Here is a 21,686-nt window from a genome sequence, read left to right on the forward strand (position 1 = left end):
TTCACCTTTGTGAAGAATTCTGGGACATGCATAACTAAAGACATCTTTGCCAGTACAAGATCTTACTGATAAATTTTATTTTGTTTCACCTCAGGTGCAAGAACAGAGAAATACAGAGTAATTGCTTTAGTGCAATTTTAGAGCTTAGCGTTAAGGTTAATTACAGTGTGTGTCTGTGGCTGATGCTTACAGTATCTGAAGCATGAATACTGTTGGAGGTAAGTTATACTTGTTTCCTGCTATAGTGACCTTTGGGCACTTTGTTTATACAGCTAACATTCAGTGAGTCTAAGCTTGTGATTAATGAGACAGAACACTTTTAACTTTAAAAGGAAAAGTTAAATGGTATGTCTTTCATTTTCTGAGTCATGGTGGAAAGCGGAAAGAGACATTGTTTGTGAGGATTGATGAGGGCACTTTATGTGTAGCTAGAAATCTGTGGTTTCCATTGGCTTCTTCCTAGTGTTTCTATTTTGTTGTATATCGGGGTGCTTATGTGGGGACACACTTGCCAGGAATTCCTACACTCTTGTAATGAACATTGTAAACTACTGTATATCTAGTAAAGATATATTTCTGAAGTCTATTAGGATGTTGTATCTGGGATTTGATCTATCTGGGAGTTTGAAACAAATAGATTTATACAGCATATTTCAACAGGATTAAATTTGCTTTTTTGGCTAATATTATTGCAAGCAACTTACGGAAGAAACTTTCATAACATGGTAGTTGAAGCCATACCTTAGTATTTGAAGTTGTTCATAGTTGTTCTACACTTCTGGATGCAGCCAACATGTTAGGAGTAGTTTTGTGTTTTCAGTAAAAAATAATTAATGACAGCCCTAGATGGTAAACAATGAACACCGCACATGTTTGACAAAATCTATCTAGGGAAATCAGCCTCGAAATGATCATTTTGACACGATTTTCTCTCTTCTTATTAGCTGCAGCTCCTGTCCGTCATGATGCAGCCAGACTTAGTTCATAACACATAATTATCTTTGACATGGAGTATCTGAGCTGGTGCAGGATGTCTCCATACAAAATTCATAAAAATATCCACTCATACACTTACTGGTTGTTTTTGTAAATACAATATTTGTCCTACTGATGAATGTATTATCTAATGAACAAAGCATCAAACCTCAACAGAGATCTGAACTATTAGAATAGTAGTAGTATATAATTGAACATGTTTTTGTGTTTGTGAAACAGCTTGATGCTATGAAGCTTATTCATAGATGGCATTGGAAAACTATGGTTCTACCAAGTTTTTGTATAAGGTTTTTGAGGAAGGCATTGTCATTGACACACATTTGTGTGTGTGTGTGTGTGTGTGTGTGTGTGTGTGTGTGTGTGTGTGTGTGTGTGTGTTGTGTATATGTGTGTGTGTTGCAGCTGACACAGACATTTAAAGTGCCAATTAATAAGAGAACCCAGGACAGCAGTAATTAAATCTTTGAAACACTCCCTCTCCTTGTCTGAGGCAGGGATAACCAGCAGGTTTCAGTAGGCTCCTATAAAACAAAAGTGTTATACTGTAGTTTTGGAACCTAATCCGTTTGAGGAGAATGTATACTGTAAATGATGAGGTGTGAGAGAGCTGCTGCATCAATCTCTTTAGGTAGTGATGAAGCAAGGTCTAAAACAAGTGGTGCTTCTGTCAGTGGATCACTGAACAGCATTACTGGCAATGTAGGAGACTATTAACCCATGTGAAAAGAGACCTACATGTCTAAAAAGAAAGAAATGTTTAATGAGGTTTTAATTAAAAACATTAACTCATAGAATTTCATTACAAAGTAAATCTCCAGTCAGTTAAGGATCATTTTCCGTTAATGTCCGTAGTTAGAGCTGTTGCTTAGTAACTGTCCTTGTTCAAATTTATAGACTTCTGTCTGATTTCAAACCTTGTCTTTTCTAACAACTTTGTAAAAGAAAGCATTCAAATGAAGTATTTATACTTATAAAGGCACTACATGATACCTACTGATGCCTCTTGAGTGTTACATTTAGGAAATGTGTGGGAATTGAATACATGCATTACTGAATATAGTCGTATGCAAAAGTTTAGGAACCCCTTACACTTTCCATGATTTTCATTTATGAATATTACTAGGTGGTTGTTCTGCATATTTAATAAATAGGCTACAGTTAGTCCAAAATGCAGCTGCCAGATTTCTCACTAGAACAAGAAAGTATGATAATATAACCCCAGTTTTATCATCTTTTCATATCAATTCTAAACCGTTAAGTTTAGAATTGATTACAAATTGCTGCTACTTACGTACAAGGCTCTTAATGGTTTAGCTCCCATGTATCTAACTATTCTTCTAACACGTTACAATCCTTCGCACTCTCTGAGCTAAAAAAAATTCAGGACTCCTGGTAGTTCCCAGAATATCTAAGTCTACTTACTAAAGGTGGTAGAGTGTTTTCTTATTTAGCTCCCAAATTTTGGAATAGTCTTCCTGATAGTGTTCAAAGCTCAGACACACTTTCCCAGTTTGAATATAGATTAAAAACTCATCTCTTTAGTTAGGTGTACACATAATACATCCCATAATATTGTGCACTATTACATCAGACTTGCAAATATTATGAACAGCAGCTATGTTAATCCCTCTCCACTTAAATATATTTGAATTTTGTATTCTATTAATCTTCATATTATTTTTTATACTAACCTTTCACACACACATACACATATAACCTTTCATGTTTATGTCCTGTAAAGCTGCTTTGAGACAATGTTCATTGTAAAAAGTGCTATACAAATAAACTTGAATTGAATTGAATTCCTCCTTACAAAACATATCCAGTTCAGTTAAGTGTGATGGTTGCCGAGCATGGACAGCCCGCTTCAAATCACCACACAGATATTCAATGATATTCAGGTCTGGGGACTGGGATGGCCATTCAAGAACATTATACTTGTTCCTCTGCATAAATGCCCGAGTAGATTTTGAGCAGTGTTTTGGGTCGTTGTCTTGTTGAAATATCCAGCCCCGGCATAACTTCAACTTTATGACTGATTCCTCAACATTATTCTCAAGGATTTGCTGATATTGAGTGGAATCCATCAACTTTAAACAAATTCCCAGTACCGGCACTGGCCACACAGTCCCACAGCATGATTGAACCTCCACCAGATTTTAAATTGGGTAGCAAGTGTTTTTCTTGGAACGCTGTGTTCTTTTGCCGCCATGTATAATGCCCCTTGTTATGACCAAATAACTCAATCTTTGTTTCATCACTCCACAGCACCTTATTCAAAAATGAAGCTGGCCTGTCCAAATGTGCGTTTGCATAAATCAAGCGACTCCGTTTGTGGCATGTGTGCAGAAAAGGCTTCTTTCGCATTACTCTCCCGTACAGCTTCACCTTGTGCTAAGTGCACTGAATTGTTGAACAACGCACCGTGACACCATCTGCAGCAAGTTGATGTTGTAGGTTTTTGGAGGTGGTCTGGGGGCTGTTTTTGACCGTTCTCACCATCCTTCACCTCTCCAATATTGTACGTGGCCTGCCACTTCTGGCCTTAACATGAACTGTGCCTGTGTTCTTCCATTTCCTCAGTATGTTCCTCACAGTGGACATTGACAGCTTATATCGCTGCGATAACTTTTTGTAGCCTTCCCCTAAACCAGGGGTCGGGAACACACTCAAAGAGCCATTCGGACCCGTTTCCCACAGAAAAAAAAAAAAACACAGGGAGCCACAAAACCCTTTTGACATCTTTATTAACTTTATGGAAAGTATAGAAAAAACTGTAGTGTGTTGCATTTATGAAATCCATGAACTGCTACCGAGTAAACGAAATTTTATTTCTGCAAACAAACAAAAATATTTTGAACAGTTTGAACTAACCTTAACAAAAAAGATTCTGGGTTGAAGGTTACTTTGAAATAAAATGTTCAATATCTAATTGAGTCCTCCTCGTATTCATGACATCAAAGTTTTAGCTTGCCGGCTGCAGCAAACCAAAAATGGCGTCTGCTTCTGTGTCGGATTTTGCGAATCGGCAGTTATGACGCATATTATGAGCGACAAACAAATTAAGCACGGTTTATTTTAATGTCAATCAATATTATGTTTGGAATTTACTTTACATTTTTTTGTTTTAATATTCATAGTTCTGAGCAGGTTCTTGACAAGACCCCTCAATTTATAAAGATCTGAAGTGTTAATTCATGCACTGACCACTGTGTGGCAGCATTTGTTCAATTTTGGTTCAGATTGCCTTTTCACTTGTTTGATATATTAAACCACAACTATATTTTTTTGTGTGTCCTATGTAATATACAGTTTATTTGCAGTATTGCTCTAAGGTATTCTCTTGCCAGTAGACTTGAACGTGCTAAAAGCATGATGTTGGTTTGGATTAACAATGAACTGAGTTTATATTTTTATGCAAATAAAGGAAGAACTCAGAGTCGTATTTGCACTGGAAAACTCAGCTTGTATTTTGGTACAGTCTTCTGCTTTGAACTCAGCCTGTTTTAGAAATCCTCTCTATTTGGCTTTTCTTTCCTTGACTGCTGATGTCTTGCTTTCAGCACATCTTTTCATGCACCAATCAGCATCTGAAGAATGAAGTATATTTGCACAGCAGATCTCAAAATAACCTGCTCCAGAATGAGTGTTGTGCTGATCTGGAAACAGGGGCCCACCCTGAGGCTTACCTTCAACGCCCATGCTGAAAACCACCAAGAGTAGTTTTGGATCAGTAGCAATGTACGATTTCTGTCAACAATTCTCATGTCCACTGGACATGAGAATTTCCCTTGGGTATGTATGTTTGCTTTCTTCTTCTCAAGAGTGTGAAAGCAAGCATGATATGTTTGTTTCACACCCACTCACACACTTACCCACACATATAGTAAGTGGTTAAAGTGGATCCAGGAGCTGAGTGACTTTAGCCGGCTGCAGGAACTTTGGTAGACTGTAGAAAAATACTTTTCAACACGCTTGTCTGAGCATGTGCAAAAGGGTCTGAGAAATGTACATGAACAAAAAGAGAATACAGTGTGTCTGGAGACTTCAGAATTGAAAACAGAGAGATACCAGCAGACTTGTTGATTTCATTGTAATGAAGAGGTTTGAAATATAGCAGGATTATCTGCACAAAATGAACTGATTAGTAGACTTATAGTAGTCGTGAATTCTGTGTGAAATCTAAATGCAGATTGTTTGAGATTGTATATCTGTTATAGTTCTGAGTTCTCTTTGGTTATTTATACAACAACATATCAACAAATATTATATAACGTATATTGCTATTAAAGTGAAACAAGGTATTAAAGAGTATGTATCCTAGTGAGTCCCAAGCTTAGTTGTGGGCCAAGCACACATGAGACATGACTCATTCCAAATGTTGGCTGTTTCTTTATAATGGTTTGTGTCCTGTGATTATGTAAAATGCAGAATACATGTAATGCATTTTATTATAAATACATAAAAAATACACACCAGCAAAACCTAAAATACCACAACAAATATGAAAACTCAAGCACAAAATTCATCAACAGTAATTCAAAACTTAAATTCTATGTCCTGGTTGTATATCACATACTGTACATGTTGCTGAATGTCTACAGCACATGTCAGTCTGAAAGAGCACAGAAAGGAGCACTGGATGATGTTTACAATAAGCGGAAATATGAACTCAAATGACTCTACTAATGCTTTACGTTATGTAACTGCCATACAGTGTGTCCAATCAGCAATATGCCATGAGGAGTTTCTGTTTTTGAGTTAATTCTGATGCGCTTAGAAAATCTGTATTCTGTACAAGAAACTGTATTCTTGTATTTGGTTTTGTTGTTTTTGTTGTAGCGTTTTCTTAATGTGGTTTGTTAATGTGTTTTGCATGTCTTCTTTTTTTTTGCTGCCATCTCTTTTCACCTCTCACCTTAACCTCAGGATGTAGAGTACTGTACCTCATTCCCCACAATGATGGCCCTTTTTACTTGCTTCTTGTTTTTATCCAAGGTTTTAATCTTTTGGTTTGGAAAGTCTCACAGTCTTGGCAGCAAGGCCTACATACAGTGCAGAGGTAAATGTCCCATTAAATAAAAGCTCCCTTAAGAGCTTGCCTGAGCCATGTGTTTCGGGCCTAACCTTGATGTTCTTGGTAGAAGTGTGGTTTTCAGTCTGAAATTTCAGTCTCGCTTTAACATGCTCAAATGAAGAAAATGTGGGAACATCGACACTTTAGCCAAGCTATCCATTAGTGTGTCTCTCATTCTTTTATCAGGTCCAATCTGTTCACAGTTCTCTTTTACTTCTCCAATTACTTCCTCTACACTGAGGTATTTTTATTCAACTCATGCCTGCAGTGAGAAGTGAAACGTGCCATTTCATTCTTAATATCTTAATAATTGTCAGGCTGTGTGTGTGAGAGATCCTAGGTGGGCTTGGAAACTCTGTGTGTGTTTGTGTGTCTGTCTGTGTGTGTGTGTTTGTGTGTGTGTTTGTTTATTTGTTTGTTTGTGCTTGCGTGCGTGTTGTGTGTAGGAAAAAAAAAAAAAAACAACTCTGCAGGATCAGCACATTTGCTTTTTACCTGCCTTCAGTGCCTGCTGTTTTATGACAGCAAATACATTCCCCAGGCTTCTCTTCTCTTCTCTTCTCTTCTCTTCTCTTCTCTTCTCTTCTCTTCTCTTCTCTTCTCTTCTCTTCTCTTCTCTTCTCATTTTGAGTAAATGTAAGAATAGGTGCCAGCAAAAATATTTTGGATGAGAGATTAACTGTGAAATTAACTGTCTCTCTAGTAAGTAGTTTAATGCTTTGCTAAATCTCCAGCCTCTTTAGATGGATCCCTTAAAAGAGTGTGAGGGAACAAGAAATGGAACACTTTTGTATTTTCTCTATCAAGCTCTCTATTAATGAAGACTGTTGCCTGTTCATGCTCATAATCCTACATGTTCAATTATGTGGAAATTGCCAAAGATACATGTGCACGCACACACACACACACACACACACACACACACACACACACACACACACACACACACACACACACACACACACACACACACACACACACACACACACACAAACACACATGCACACACACACACATTTGTGTGGCTGTATACCATGGTCTAATGGTTGTATAGAATGGAGTGAGACGTGTTTTTCACAATATCTAGCTAGAGCTGGTAGCTGATGTCCTTTGGGGATGTGGTTACCATTACGGTATTATCGTTACTTCCTTTCTGGTGTATGATGTAGACAATATTGTACTGTACTTATTGTCTGATTTATTTGTATTTTTTAACAACAAAATATATTCTATCTGGCACTGAAAATTTAACACAAGACAAAATTTTTTGCCGTTGCCTTTTCCTTTAGTAGAAGACAGTTACTTACATTTATTTTAATACAGTGAACACACACACATACACATGCAGACAGATCCAGAAAAGTGGATTACTCTTGTAAAAAACTACAGCTTTTCCCCTTCCTGAAGCTCTCTCTACATGTTTTTGGTGCAGCTCCTTTGAAGACCCCTGTGACAAGAATAATCTGTTTGATCTGGATAGGTCAAAGCTTTCCTGACAGGACTTAATCCTCTCTCTCTACTCCTGTGCTAAGACAGCAGGTACATGAAGCTATGATGTTCAATCTCTCCCAGATCCTAAAATTAGTTAAAAACCTTGAAGGAATCCTAAACACTGAGATCTAGACCAGACTTCTTTATCATTTGGGATATGGGTCAAAGTTTGTAGGAACATTAGAAACCCCAGAGACTGAACTTTGAGGTTAACAAGGTTTTGATTGAAATATCAGCTTCTTAAATTGTGGAGCATTGTAAACCTTGTAATTCTCAATTAAGGGATGGGTTTGTAGCCAGAGGACAGCTAGAGGGGTAGGATCTAAAAGCCTTTACTGAAAACAGTCTGTTTTATAAACGCTAATTTTATATTTTAATAAATATACGGTAGCTACGGTAGCCAAACACTCACTGAAAGATCATTTCAAAGTTGGCCAGGAACCAGATTATGTCTAAGTTAAATTAGTTTTCTTAATTATGTTGCCATGGGGTAATGTCTAATTTCTTCCTATATAGTGTACACTACTGATAATAAAGCAATAAAGTCACTACATATTCAAAATGTTCTCTGGTCTGGCAAAATATTACACAAGTGATTATATAAACATTATTACCATAAAGAAAAGTAGTGTGTTAATTTAATCTCTTTTTGCCTTTCCCCTTTTTCACTATCGGCAAAGTATGTGGATTTCTATTTGTGTGCATGTGTGTTCTGCTGAGTGTGTGAGTTAAGTGGAAGACATTTCAAAGCCTTCTTTGAGCTGCTGAAAAGCAGTTATCTACATGACAGCTTTAGATCCGGACTGTCAATCAACCTTAGGAAGGTGAAAGGTCATTACCTGGGTGCACCGTGCAAATAGAGCCAGAGAAAGAGAAGGAACAATGCTGTGCTCTGGAATCACCTTTTTTTTTGGATGAATTAATTGTACCTGGACTAAAAAAAAAGTCTGCAGAGAGAGATGGGGTTTCACAAAAAGTCTAACAGTGAATGTATTTAATCTTTCCTTTTGATATTTACTATCATGTCATCACTTACTAGTAACAAGCTACACACCTGACTGAGCCCACAAGCGCCAGTCATTAAAGTCTATATGAGGAGGGTCTCTTGGTATTCAGGCAACTAAAACCTTAAATTGTGTATGTCTGTGGGCCTCTGGAATTGTTGCTGAGAATAACTGATACACTATAATCAACATAAATCAAATGACATATAAAACAAACAATAAAACAATTTATACCACAATATACACTTATGAATTCTCTAAACACACACACACACACACACACACACACACACACACACACACACACACACACACACACACACACACACACACACACACACGTATTATTATTATATAACATTACACCAGTTTATGTAAATGTTCTGTATGTGCCTGTGCATTATAAAGTACTAATAAAACATTACAAAAGACATATTTCTTTATTTTTACCCAATATAAATGTACAAATGCAACTGTGTGTAAATGTAAAAGAAATCAGATATATATTATTCCAATAGATTGTTCACTTTTCTTCATCGCTGTCAATAATTTCCACCTTTTCTTTTATGCAAAAATTGGACAGGATATTCCAACACACATTTAAGGTGAAAAAATAATTAAACTAATGCCTAAGTTTGTCCCAGCTTACTGTGCATTGGACTTTACTGTGGGTGGATGTTCATCAAAATAAACTCAAAATAAAGTCATCAAACCACAACAATTCAGTTAATCTGAGAAAATTCAAAGAGGAATTTATACCTTGACAGGACTGAGATTCTGTATTTTTCCAATTCTTTTTCGAGATTTATTTCTTTGTAATTTAAAAAAAAAAATTTATTTCTTCTCTCGTTATGATTGGTCAACGCTTAAAATAAAGCCCACCAATTCTAATAATGACACAGCTGATCTAAAATTACTAGTGGGATGGGGAAGTGGGAAGCAACGATTTAAAAAAACATAAATAAAAAACAAAGAAAACAAAACAAAAAAAAAAACAACAGCAACAGAGACATAACATTTAAAACCAGATACCCAGCCTGAAAACTGGACTGTCTGGGTAAAAAACAGATCTGGGTGGCAACTGTATCTCTGTCAATGTTAGCATGACAAGCAGGTGCATGACTTTATAAAGAGCAGGTTTACTGCAAATGGAGATACTTATTGTGCATTTAAGTGTGTGTGTGCGCATGTGTGCATGACTCACATTAATTATTGATATAGGCAGACAGACAGATTGCACATTTGCCGGCAGCATTTGTTATGGGAGCTAGTGCACAGTGACTGCTTACAGAGCAAGAGCCAGCAAGATGCTAAGTGACAAGAAACTGTAGTGAAGAGAGGAGAGAGAGAGTACGAAAGAGAGAGACACACCTGTAGCTGTACGTTTAACAATCAATGTGCATAGTAGCATCATTGGGAGAGAAAGAGGGAGATACAGTAAAGGGTTAGAGACAGAGCAAATGCAAATGAAAAGTAAATGAAGATGATGTTGAACAGTGCCTGAAGAGTAGACCCACAGCATATTAGTAAAAGAGGGTGTGTGAGGGTGAAAAAGAAATTGGGACAGAAAAACAGGGTGCTGGCGTTTAAAGATGATGAGCAGGCAAGCTTGTTTCTATCGTGTTCCTCCTCAGGAGCTTCATAGGAGAAACCAAAAGACAGATCCACCCAAGAGCAAAGCCATACACAGTGCCATTGACATGAAGGTAAGAACATTAGCACTAACTTTCATGGATGGATATTTTCAAAGAATATAATCTGTTAATTAGTTATTACTATTGAAGCACTTGAGGCTGGAATTGACATACATCGTATACTATATAATTCTTTAATTATGTGGCTAAAAATAAAAACATAATTGTCCAAATAATTATTACAAAATGATGTCAAGTCAACTCGTTTTGGGATGTTTAATATTCACATACATATATGAAACGGCTTAGGGTTCTACCCAAGGAAAAAAGAGACCTGTAGATCGTTTGCAAGGTGCTGATAATTTTTTTTTAGACTGCCATGAACAGCTGACACAGATGCATGTCATTGACATGGCTAACTACATGTTCTGAAATCTGTTCATTTTAATACTTTATGACAGTCACATTCTGTTAATATAGAAACTATTGGTATAAATGAATAGCATTTATAATTTTTTTTCTTGATGATGATCTTATAAATGAACTGTGTAGCAACCACACAAGTTTTTAGGACTTCAAAACTGAGGACTAGATATCAATTCTCAAATTCTTAAATCCTTAAACTGCAAAACCAGAACTCACCAACTCACCAAAGACTAGTAAAGGAACAGAGTACAGTTTGAAGTCTGTCCATATGGTACTGCTTGCTAGTGAAGGCCAATGGCAGGAAGAGCTCATGTTGCTCTGCTTAAGGAGAGCACACTTATTCAATTTGTTTCAAATGTCACATATGGAAGCTTTCACTCTGTGTGCTGACTTTGAAGTCAGTGCTGAACTGTGAAAAAAGGTTACCCACTTCACACACTCACACTCACACTCACACATATATACTTCTACACATATCTGTGGCAAATGTTCTTGATCTACTTAGATGCCTGGACCTCAGGTACATTATATAATTTTTATACAGCGTCTGTCTGTGTTTGTTAAACACATGTAAACAGCGGATTTATATGAATGAGTCTGGACACACAGGGCTGCATAAGAGACTGGTTTCTATGGTGATGCCCCAGTAGAGCTTGTGTAATATTTAGTCTTATGTGTTTGTTTGTTTGTAAAAAAAAAAACTACACTCAAATGCTGGGCACATCAACGTACTGTATATAAAATGTAGTGATTTTAATCAGTAGTAATCTGCATGTATGCTTGCATCTGTAGCCATGACATTTGTATTAGTAGTTAATTCTTGGCAAATTAAGGTTTCTATTTTTTCTCCTTTAGAAAAAAACAATTTTGTGGTTTAACTTAACTAAGCTTAATCTTTCTTAGCATTTCTCAACCTTTAAGCTATCTTTCAAGGTCTTTTGTTAATGTTTGTCATTTTCTACACTATTATACTAATATGCAAATGTGTTAGGTGCTAAGGCAGAGTGAATTTCGGGATCAATTATATAGACACATTCATTTTGTTATATTCATGCTAAATTTGATGACAATATTTTGTAATATGTATTATTTATGTGTTAAAAAAATTAATGCAGTTGGATCGTATTTTAGATCTAATTTCTGAGTGCCTGAGATGCCTGATTATCTATTACAATTAAATACTGGCTTTGATATGTTAGTATGTTGGACTAACTGTGGAATTAGAACTTGTAAGAATTTGTACAAGTTTACTTCTGGCAAAATTTGTATGAATTCAGGCTTGCTGAACATACCGGATGCTGAGAGTAGAAACTGGACTAGGTGTAGATCATACTGTAGACTGAAAATAATAAGTATTGGTATGGTTTGGTCAATTAGTATGCACACAAAACAAAACTATTTTTAAAAATCACATATTAAGAAATAACTATACAATTTTGAAAACATCCTTTTTGTGAGTCCGTAGAATAGATATTTTGACAGTCAGTGTCTGATGTCTGATTACTGGACTGAGTATGCTTATGTAGCTATCCAACATCTTAATCAAAGTCTGACATTCACTGTGTAAGTAACATACTTAACTGGCAAGGCTATTGTTGTATATTTTTGATTTTCTTTTTCTAAATTTAAAAAAATCTAAGTATGTTATGGACAGAAAAAACTTTTTGCTCCATGCCAAATTTGTCTTTCAAAATTCAACACAAAGACATTTGATTGGATTTCATTAGCTGTTACGTACACAATCTGTCTTATATGTAATATCAGAACATACATTAGAACTTGTCTCTCTGTGAACAGTATTATAATTTTTTGTACAATTTGTTGCATTTTATATGTCTATATGTGTGCTGAAACATGTATTTTGTAATTTGTTCCAGAGCACATCTCATCCATTCTATTTTGACCCTGATGTTATTTGGCAGGTATAGTACACATATGTGAATTATCAAAAACTTAAATTTCTTCTACACAAAAACTCTTGTAAAATCCTTTTAAATATACACCACTAACATTGTGTTGTTGCTTTGTGTCTTCATGTAAATAAGAAAATGTTTATTTTATTTTGCTCTATACAATTCTGTGGCACAGGCATTTTTCTTTTGGATATTAAAAGAATTGATCTGAGATGCATCAAGCGTGTTGGTCAATAACAAACTCTGAGAAAATAAGTATGAATGTTGAATTTTGTAAGTCTAAATATAAAAATGCTGAATTGCATTGTTTATGAGTCATGAGAAATTTTGATAAAAAATGTACATTTTTCAATGAGGGGTCTACAATTATTAGTATGGTGTTTCTAATAATGTGGCTGGTGGGTGTATGTGCATTGGTGTACTCTTACAGTGCTCTTGATTTTAATATCGATTTTGTGTTCGATATGCTGGTCAGAAAAGCAAGTTTAGTATGTGTCATTGCTTAAACCTTGCTGAATAACATTTGTTGTGTCTCTACCTATTTTGATATCACCTTTTTGCTCATTTTCATTGAAGTATGCAATTTCTACATTATTTATTACATTATTATTATTATTATTATTATTATTATTATTATTATTATTATTATTATTATTATTATTATCAGTAATAGTATTATCACTGATAATAATAATAATAATCATAATAATAATAATAATACTTATTATTTCTTTTCTCCATACAATATGCCACTGAGTGCCATTCTTAAACTCATGGATACATCAGGATCTGTAGTGATTTTGAGATATTACCTATGACAGATGCGTATGTATATAAAGTGCAGTTAACCCCTTGAGGTTGTCGAGTATGGAGGCTAGAGGCCTGAAAAAAAAGGTGTTTTTTCCCCTCCCATTTCCAACTCTGGATCTGCAGTGTCTCATATGAAGCTCAATTGTCCTGCCATCTTCTTCATACTGTAGCTTGATGTCTCTATGGCTAGTTTAAGTTGACTTTAGTTGCACTAAACCTGCCACTCAAAACTATTCCGCCATTGAGACCTTCAAGTGGTTTCTCACAGCATTTGTCTTTACTTCCTACAGTTTTGTGACTGATGTACATTTCACACATATCCCATGTAGGACACCAAAATTTCTTCACTGGAGCGAAACATCCGTGAACTGGAAGATGAGATCCAGATGCTGAAGACCAACAGTTTCCTGAACACAGACAACAAAGATGAGAGGCTCAAGCAGAGTGATGTTTACAAGAACCACTCCAAATTCATGAAGAGCAAGGTTAGAGTTTATCCCTTACCCAAGACAAAGATTGATCAAGACAAATTCCTCATTTTCCCTGGAAAGAACTGAAGGTGTAGTTTGTTGGATATGGGCTAAGGGAATAGAGTTTAAGCTATAAAAGTAGGAGTGGATTAGTACAAGCAGAGATGTACAGTACAAAGGAACAAAGGAATGTGATGATATGAATAAATAGATGCTCACATATATTTGGATGATAGAGCAATAAATAGGGTGCTAAAGATTGAATATGTTTCTAAATAATTGATAACAATGGTTTCATTTAGAAAACTTGGAATTAAAAGTTTTTACATTTTTTTATTACCAAAAATGAGTTAATAGATGTGATTGAGCGTGTAATTGTGTGTATGTAGGATGCCATGGCTGTCACATATATGGTGTTTCTTGCCTCATGACAGTTCTGCATCAACCCTTATCAGTATAATTGCTTATTGATGCTGAGTAAAATACACTTGTCTGTGCTTTGATCTTATTGAAAAGAAATAACTCTCTATGTTGAGTATAGTAACCTCTTATTGTATGTAGAATCTAATATATAAAAGACTTAGTAGATAATTGGTTTGTCTCAGGGATGAACACATTGATAGAGTTTGCAGTACTGGTGTTGGCTTACACAGGCAGTATTAGGTGACTGAACTTCTTCTGTGCTGACCTTTGAGACTTGAGAATCAGCCCATCTAGAATGAAAGATTAAATTACTCTAACTCGAAAGTGTACATGATTTATTTATAAAGCACTTGGGTTTCCAGAATTGTCATAAAACCGTTAAGGATTACTTTATTTTTTTTAGGACATTTTCATTTTTGTATTTAATTAAACTTCGTCTTACTGAATTTTTGCTACTTGTTTGTGATTTTTGTTCTAAAAATGTCTCTTGTAAATTAATTTTTAGTTCTGATGGAAGAAAGGAAAATCACATAAAATTTCTCATTAAGGCATTATCATAACTCTGCTATTTTGCTCTTGAAAAGTTTGTGTACACTTATTGACTTTTTATGTCATTATTTGTGTGTTCCATACTTGGGCTATCCCTACAATCTCATTTATGCATATACATCATTCTATATCACACCTGTCACTCCTTCATCTGTACTATCAGCCAGGGGTCCACTACTTTCAGCGCTGGGGGCCAAGGCGCTGATGAATTGTAAAAATCAAAGGTTCAGGTGCAGATAAGGATGTTTCTTCCTAGCCCAATTACCTCTCTGTGGCCTCTATGTGCTTGTTTACAATGGCCTTTTGATGAGGACCATAATTTTTCACAAGTTATCACATGGACTTCTGACCCCAATCTGAAAAGCACACTCTTGGCATGCTATACAGAGAGTGAAAGAAACTTGTGAAGAAGATGTGAGCAAAAGATTTGAGCAAAAGAACTTGGTTATGCTTTCCTAACTTATTTCCTGAGGAGAGAGAGTTTATTTTAGCAAAATAGTGTTTGGCAAGTCTATCTCAATGGGCTGTAGCATGCAAACCTACCTTTTCTTTACAATATAGTACTCAAAGTAAGCACACACTAATGTTTATTATATTTTATGAAAGTTTGTATGTATAATATAGTTTAGAATTTATGAATTTTCATTTGATCAACACTGTCATATTAAGATTTGAAAAACTGTATTTTTTACATATTGTGCTTAAGATTCTGCTATTCTGTTCATGCTGCTATTAACAAAGATTTGCCACAATGATGCCTTGGTTCAAATCGAGTATCAAGTGTGACAGGAAGTACGCTTAGTTTGGCCTTGGCCATATACCAGTGGCAGCTTGGTAGTAGTGGGATTAAGAAGCTTTGATATTTAACCTTAACCTAAATCCTAGGGTTTGCCTATCTATCTATCTATCTATCTATCTATCTATCTATCTATCTATCTATCTATCTATCTATCTCTCTCTCTCTCTCTCTCTCTCTCTCTCTCTCTCTCTCTCTCTCTATATATATATATATATATATATATATATATATATATATAATATAGATTGTTATATATATATATATATATAATATAGATTGTTATATATATATATATATAACAATCAATATAACAATAATATATATATATATAACAAAAATATAACAATATTTCAGCCAGAAAATCCCTAAAACCACAGCTAAATGTTCATTTTAAAATTAAAATAACAGATTATTAAATATTTTCCAATTTTAAGCCACATGAATTATCCCTTAAAATTTTGGAATACTGCAGAAAACAGTGTTAATTATAATTAATTCGAATGGTTAATATACTTATGTACTTATGTTACTGTATTTAGTAATGTTTATGAACATATACTCGTAATGTTAATGTAAATATTTATGTATTTAGAGAGTCTTCTTTGTGTTTTAGGATAGGTTTAACTCACCAGTATGTCTGGCAACTCAACAAGCAACTACTTGCTCGCTCAACCAAACATACCTGCTCCCTCAGCAACAGAAGATTTCAGAGCAAATGAAAGTACTCTCTCTTTCTGTCTCTCTTTCTCTCGCTCGCTCTCTCACTCACTCTCTCAGTTTAGCTATGTAATATTTTTCATATTTCCACATTCACAGCAATGTGTTATTTCTTGATTTCCTGACTCATATGCCATTGTGTGTATCATCACTGTTATTTCAGGGTTGTGTTAATATACACTAAGATTAAAGAAGTCCAAGAACATATTGGCAGTAGATGAAGTTTTCAATTTGGCAAAAATTCCAACTACTGGGCAGAGAAAGAGTGTAAATAATAAAGTTACATGGTTATTGTCTAGCTTTAAATAGTAACACCAAAGGGTTTATTGTGCTTTACTACTGTGTATGTTGTTTTTAACACATTTGTATGATGGATTCCTGCCAAATATTTGAATGTATCAATTGCTCTGTTTTGGTGGCTTTATTTGCTTTTGTTTCTGTTTGGTAGTGAGACACTTGTGCATTCTGTACTTATCTGTTTATAAGAAATCAAACTAAACTTAAAATTTAAGTCTAACATTTTTTTCTGGTATTGTATTGGCATTGTGAATTGTGAATCTCTAACCATCTAATTCATTATTTCCCACCTTTTTCTCAGATTGATCAGCTGAAGCAGGACTTATCAAAAAAAGAGTCAGAGATGTTGGCCCTGCAGACTCAACTGGAGACTTTGACCAATCAAAATTCAGACTGTAAGCAGCACATTGAGGTTTTGAAGGAGACCATTACAGCAAAAGAGCAAAGAGCAACAATCATGCAGACAGAGGTTAGTATGTGTATGAGTGTTTATTTTTTTTTTTTTTTTACAAAAACAGACTTCACATTACTACATTAAGGAAAGGTTTAATGCAAAATTATTTTCTCTTTATATTTTATTACATTACATTTTCTGCTGCATTTATTATGATGGCTTGCCCCACATTTCTGTATATAGGAATGTGAGCCTTAAAAATAGTTCATTAGTTCAACTTAAAATCTAGTTACCTTACAGATCATACATTAATTGTGTTATTATATTGAGTGCATAATTTTTCTTGACTTTCGAAAGGTAAAGTATGGGTAGAACCAGTTTAATATTCAAGAGAAAAGTGACATAAAATCTGTCAGGATTTAAATCTTGGTTTCATGATTATAAGGCAAATATATTATCAGTACACCTCCAAAGAACTATTAGTAAAACCGTTTGGTTTCTCTTAAACCTGACCAAGCAAATTGTTAATTTAACAAGTAATGCATATTGTTTTCGATTTATTTTTGTTGTTATTGTTTGCTTTTTAAACCAATATTATGAATCACTATATCAGGCTTAGATATGGAGCGCACATATGGAGAGAAAACATTTCTAGAAACTGAATTCATATATTTGTTTTTTTTTTTCCTGATATTAGACTACCTGATGAAAAAATATAACAGGACAGATTTCTTGAATAGCATTTAAAGACCCAGCATTTAAAATAAATCAGCATTTTCTATTAGTAGAGCAGCCAACAAATCTGTTAATCTTCCTTAGCTAGTTTCAGGCAGACATGCCTATGTGATTTTAACTTGCCTTTTTGGAATGGCATGCTTGTGTGATTTTAGTGGACTTTTTGGGAACAGTAATTGGTACTCAGCAAATAATAGTGCTTTTCCATCACACTGTAGAGCAGGGAACAGTACTATAATAAAACAAAGATTAAGAATTTTTTTTTTCATTATTAAAAAAAGAAAAGGAATATATATGAAATGCATCCATGAAGTGGTGTAGACAGGAATTACATTTACATCATTTGGCAGACATCCTTATCTAGAGCGACTTACATTTTCATCTCATTTTATAGAACTGATCAATTGAGGGTTAAGGGCCTTGCTCAGGGGCCCAGCAGTGGCACCTTGGTTGACCTGGGACTTAAACTCACAGCCTTCCAAATGATAATCATGTGCATTAACCACTAAGCTACAACATCCTAAATTAAGTTCAAGATATACTGTAATATACTAAATAAAAATCTATGCTTGGTTTTATTGCTCAGGCATTTTGTGTGGCTGTCCAACAGTAGTAGTAAGATCCTTCGACAAAAATAACACTTTATCTTAGAAAATCAGACCTACCCAATTTTTCTCTCCTACAGTAAACCTCCAGAACTTAACTCTTTAGCAGATGACAAAAAAAAAAAAAAATTACGCCTTATTTGCGGTGCCTATGTTCAGCATTGAATTTTTTTGTCATATCACACTTCACAGTGGTGGTTAATAACTCATATGAAAATAGACTCTCCAGGCTTTAAGAATTTTTGGATTTTTCCATGCTTGTTCATAAGCATGATAAAATTCTGTCTAAGGCTATCCAAACAAATATAAAAATGTCTCACACTGAAAAGCAACATTGCCGTGACTAGTTTATTTCAGACTTGCAGCTGTAAAATAATTAATTTGTTTATACTGATTGGAATGGACACCAGCGTACAGGTAAAAAGAGTTAAATATTGAAATATTGAATTTTGTCGACCTTTTACTTAGAACTTAATTACTGCCAATTATTTGATATTTGCCATTGAACAACATCATTTTGCAATAATTGCACTAAAATGATGTGCATAATAGGTATAATGAGGTGTTCTATATGTGTAATAACCATCCATAAGCATTTGGAACTGGGAAATATTTAAGGGGGCTTTTCATTCTATAACCACCATGACCATGGTATGGTCAGTTCTGTATTTGGATTAGTAATTGGACCATAGTACTTACTCTGGCAGCGGTATGCTGTAACCAACTAGCAATCTCAGATAATCCTTTTCACATAATTCATTGACATTCACACAAGAGGCAGTGTCACGTGGAAACATAGATTGTATTATTTAAAATGTATAATATTTTAAATCGCTACATACTGTACACATTTATACACATACTTGTCAGAGGTTTTGGTTAGCTGTAATTTAACTCCAGGCGTTGTGCAGTGTGAAACCAAATCTTCATCTCATATGTCCAAGCAAGTATTTCTCTGCATTTTTAATGGTGAAAATATGGTAACTGATCACCCAGTAGGGGTTATAACTCATTGCAGTTTACCATAGAGCAGTTTATCTGCTTTAGCATACAGAGTTTCTTGTTAACTTCTGTTTTTTTTTTAAAAAAAAGCATAGAGATAATAGACAAACTTTTGCTAAGGAGATTCACCGATGCTCCTTAAGCAGTGCATTGTAGCCATTGCATTACCAGAGAGTTTTTATTGGAACATTCTAATAGAAATCTGTGGTAACTGCAGCAGCATCCTGTGCCCTAACATTATTACGCTCATTTAAGATATATTGCAAGTATGTTTGCTGAAGGAAACAAATGAAAATGATCATTTTTGAGGGAACTAAAATACATAATACAGAACTAAATTAATTAGAAATGTTGGACTAATCCATTTCAAATGAGTATCCAGTTACTTGCACAATCATTTACATCCCTGATTCTAACCACTAAAACTGTTTTTGGAGACTTTAATTCTGGCCATTGTTCTAGGCAGGCTATTTTGTTACAGATGACTGCTCATGTGCACTCACTCACACATTTATATACACACACCAAAGTTTTTTCACTGTCAGAATATGAAACCTTAATTGGCTATTAGTGGCACTGTCTCTTAGTGTCTGGCTTGGATGCTGCTAAAAAGAAAGCTTGACTTAGGGCAATTGTGAAATTTTCTGTGCTTATTAAAGCACAATGACAAGTAAGTTAAATATTACTTTGTTTTCCTTAACACATGGCCTAGTATGGACCATATTTTGTAACAGCTGAAGAAATTTTATTGTTATGAACAAAATGTGTGGCTGGATTTTGCTAGTGAAAGAAAAAAATGCATGAGTCATGTACCTTGCCATTTAGTGTGTCATTTTTCAGGTTTGTTTTGTACCTTTATGATTGCAAAGGTACTGCAAAGTTGAAGACTTAGGCCAGATGATAGAGCTATTTAAGATTAATTGTTTTTCATTATTACTTTTTACTTATTTTTTATTTTATTTGTTTTTCATTAGTAATTTTAGAAATTACTGTTAAAAGCACAGTGCTATTAAGTGCATTAATACATATGTTGAAAGATCATGGATTAAAAAAACAGTTCACAAATGAAAGTGGCTAGTTAAGAATATTATAGACTCATACAGTTCTCATAGTGAGGTCCAAAGAAGCGTAAAAGTGCCTCTAATGAATATCCTGCATGTCTCTGATCAATTACATGACAGTGCTGATTATCACTATTATCAGGGTTGTTATGGCCATTATATAGTCAGCATAGGTATAAGATTAGTTATGTGGTCATTTAAACTAAAATATATTAAGTAAATAATTATTAAAACAACTAAAAAGCTTGGAAGGTTTATGTTTGATCGTTCAAATAAATGAATCATTGCTACATATTTTCCTGTTGTTCTTAAAAGTAAGTATGTACTGGGATCATTAGGGTGTCCTTGGAAATTCATTACTCTGGAAAACATCAATGGATGCAGAATGTTTGAGAAGCCTTGGTGTAGACACAACAGATAAACTAAGACCTTAGCTTAAATAGAAAGGAAAGAAGGGATTATAGTTGTTTTCTGATGGTCTCAGCTATTTTGCTTTGGTTATTCCTTCCCTTCTGTCACCTGATAAATGACTGCACTCAATAAGTAAGGCATAAAACATGCTCAACTCAAGTGCCTAAGATCTTACACATATATATTTATTATATATTCATTAATATTTATTCTTATCATGCTACTAATTTACTTGATACTGTATTTTATATAGTATGAAGTAAATTATTATAGTATAAAGTAAATTATACCCATAAAGGAATCACTATAGTGTACATCCAAAACTATGTGAACAACTGACCAATCACACATGTATGTGCTCTGTGAACATTCCAGCCCATTCCTTTTCAGTAGATTTTGGAGCGTAGCTGTGGGGTTTTTTCACATTCAGCCAAAAGAGCATTAGTAACATTAGGAACTCGTGTTCGGTGCAGAGTCAACATTACAATTTCTACCAGTGGGGTTGAGGTCAAAAACACTGTGCGGGTCTCTTTAGTTCTTCTACTCCAGGTTTGTACTTCACTTTGTTTACAGGGGCATTGTCTGGAAAAGGTTTAGGCCCCTTAGCTAGGAAATCTCCAATGCTATGGTACACAAAGTTATACTGGACAAATGTGTGCATCTACCTTTATATTAAAAGAGTGGGGAAGACCCATTCCATATAACATTGGCCATATTATCCAATGGTATTTTATATCATTTTCACTAAAGCTGTTTCAACACCTAATGGCTGATTGCCATTGTTTCCAATAACAGCTGCTGATTACCATTATCAGAATGTCCCACCCATACACTTTTTGATGACAATTAATGACAAGTAATGAAACTTAGGT

At 34.7% G+C, this 21,686-nt stretch overlaps 1 protein-coding gene across 3 annotated transcripts in view; it reads left to right on the forward strand.

Moving 5' to 3' along the window:
• The window catches only part of LOC113655954 (ERC protein 2), a 197,390-nt gene that overhangs the window by 15,670 nt on the left and 160,034 nt on the right, over positions 1–21,686 (forward strand). Inside the window, exons 4-6 of one of the 3 annotated variants that reach the window (XM_027166833.2) lie at positions 13,681–13,836; positions 16,206–16,313; positions 16,908–17,075. In XM_027166833.2, the coding sequence (XP_027022634.2) occupies positions 13,681–13,836; positions 16,206–16,313; positions 16,908–17,075 (432 nt within the window). The remainder of the gene's footprint in view (positions 1–13,680; positions 13,837–16,205; positions 16,314–16,907; positions 17,076–21,686) is intronic. The other 2 variants (XM_027166834.2, XM_047822836.1) reach the window with 2 other exon arrangements.

Source organism: Tachysurus fulvidraco, chromosome 14 (genome assembly GCF_022655615.1).
Source record: "Tachysurus fulvidraco isolate hzauxx_2018 chromosome 14, HZAU_PFXX_2.0, whole genome shotgun sequence".
In the NCBI taxonomy this organism is placed as follows: Eukaryota; Metazoa; Chordata; class Actinopteri; order Siluriformes; family Bagridae; genus Tachysurus; species Tachysurus fulvidraco.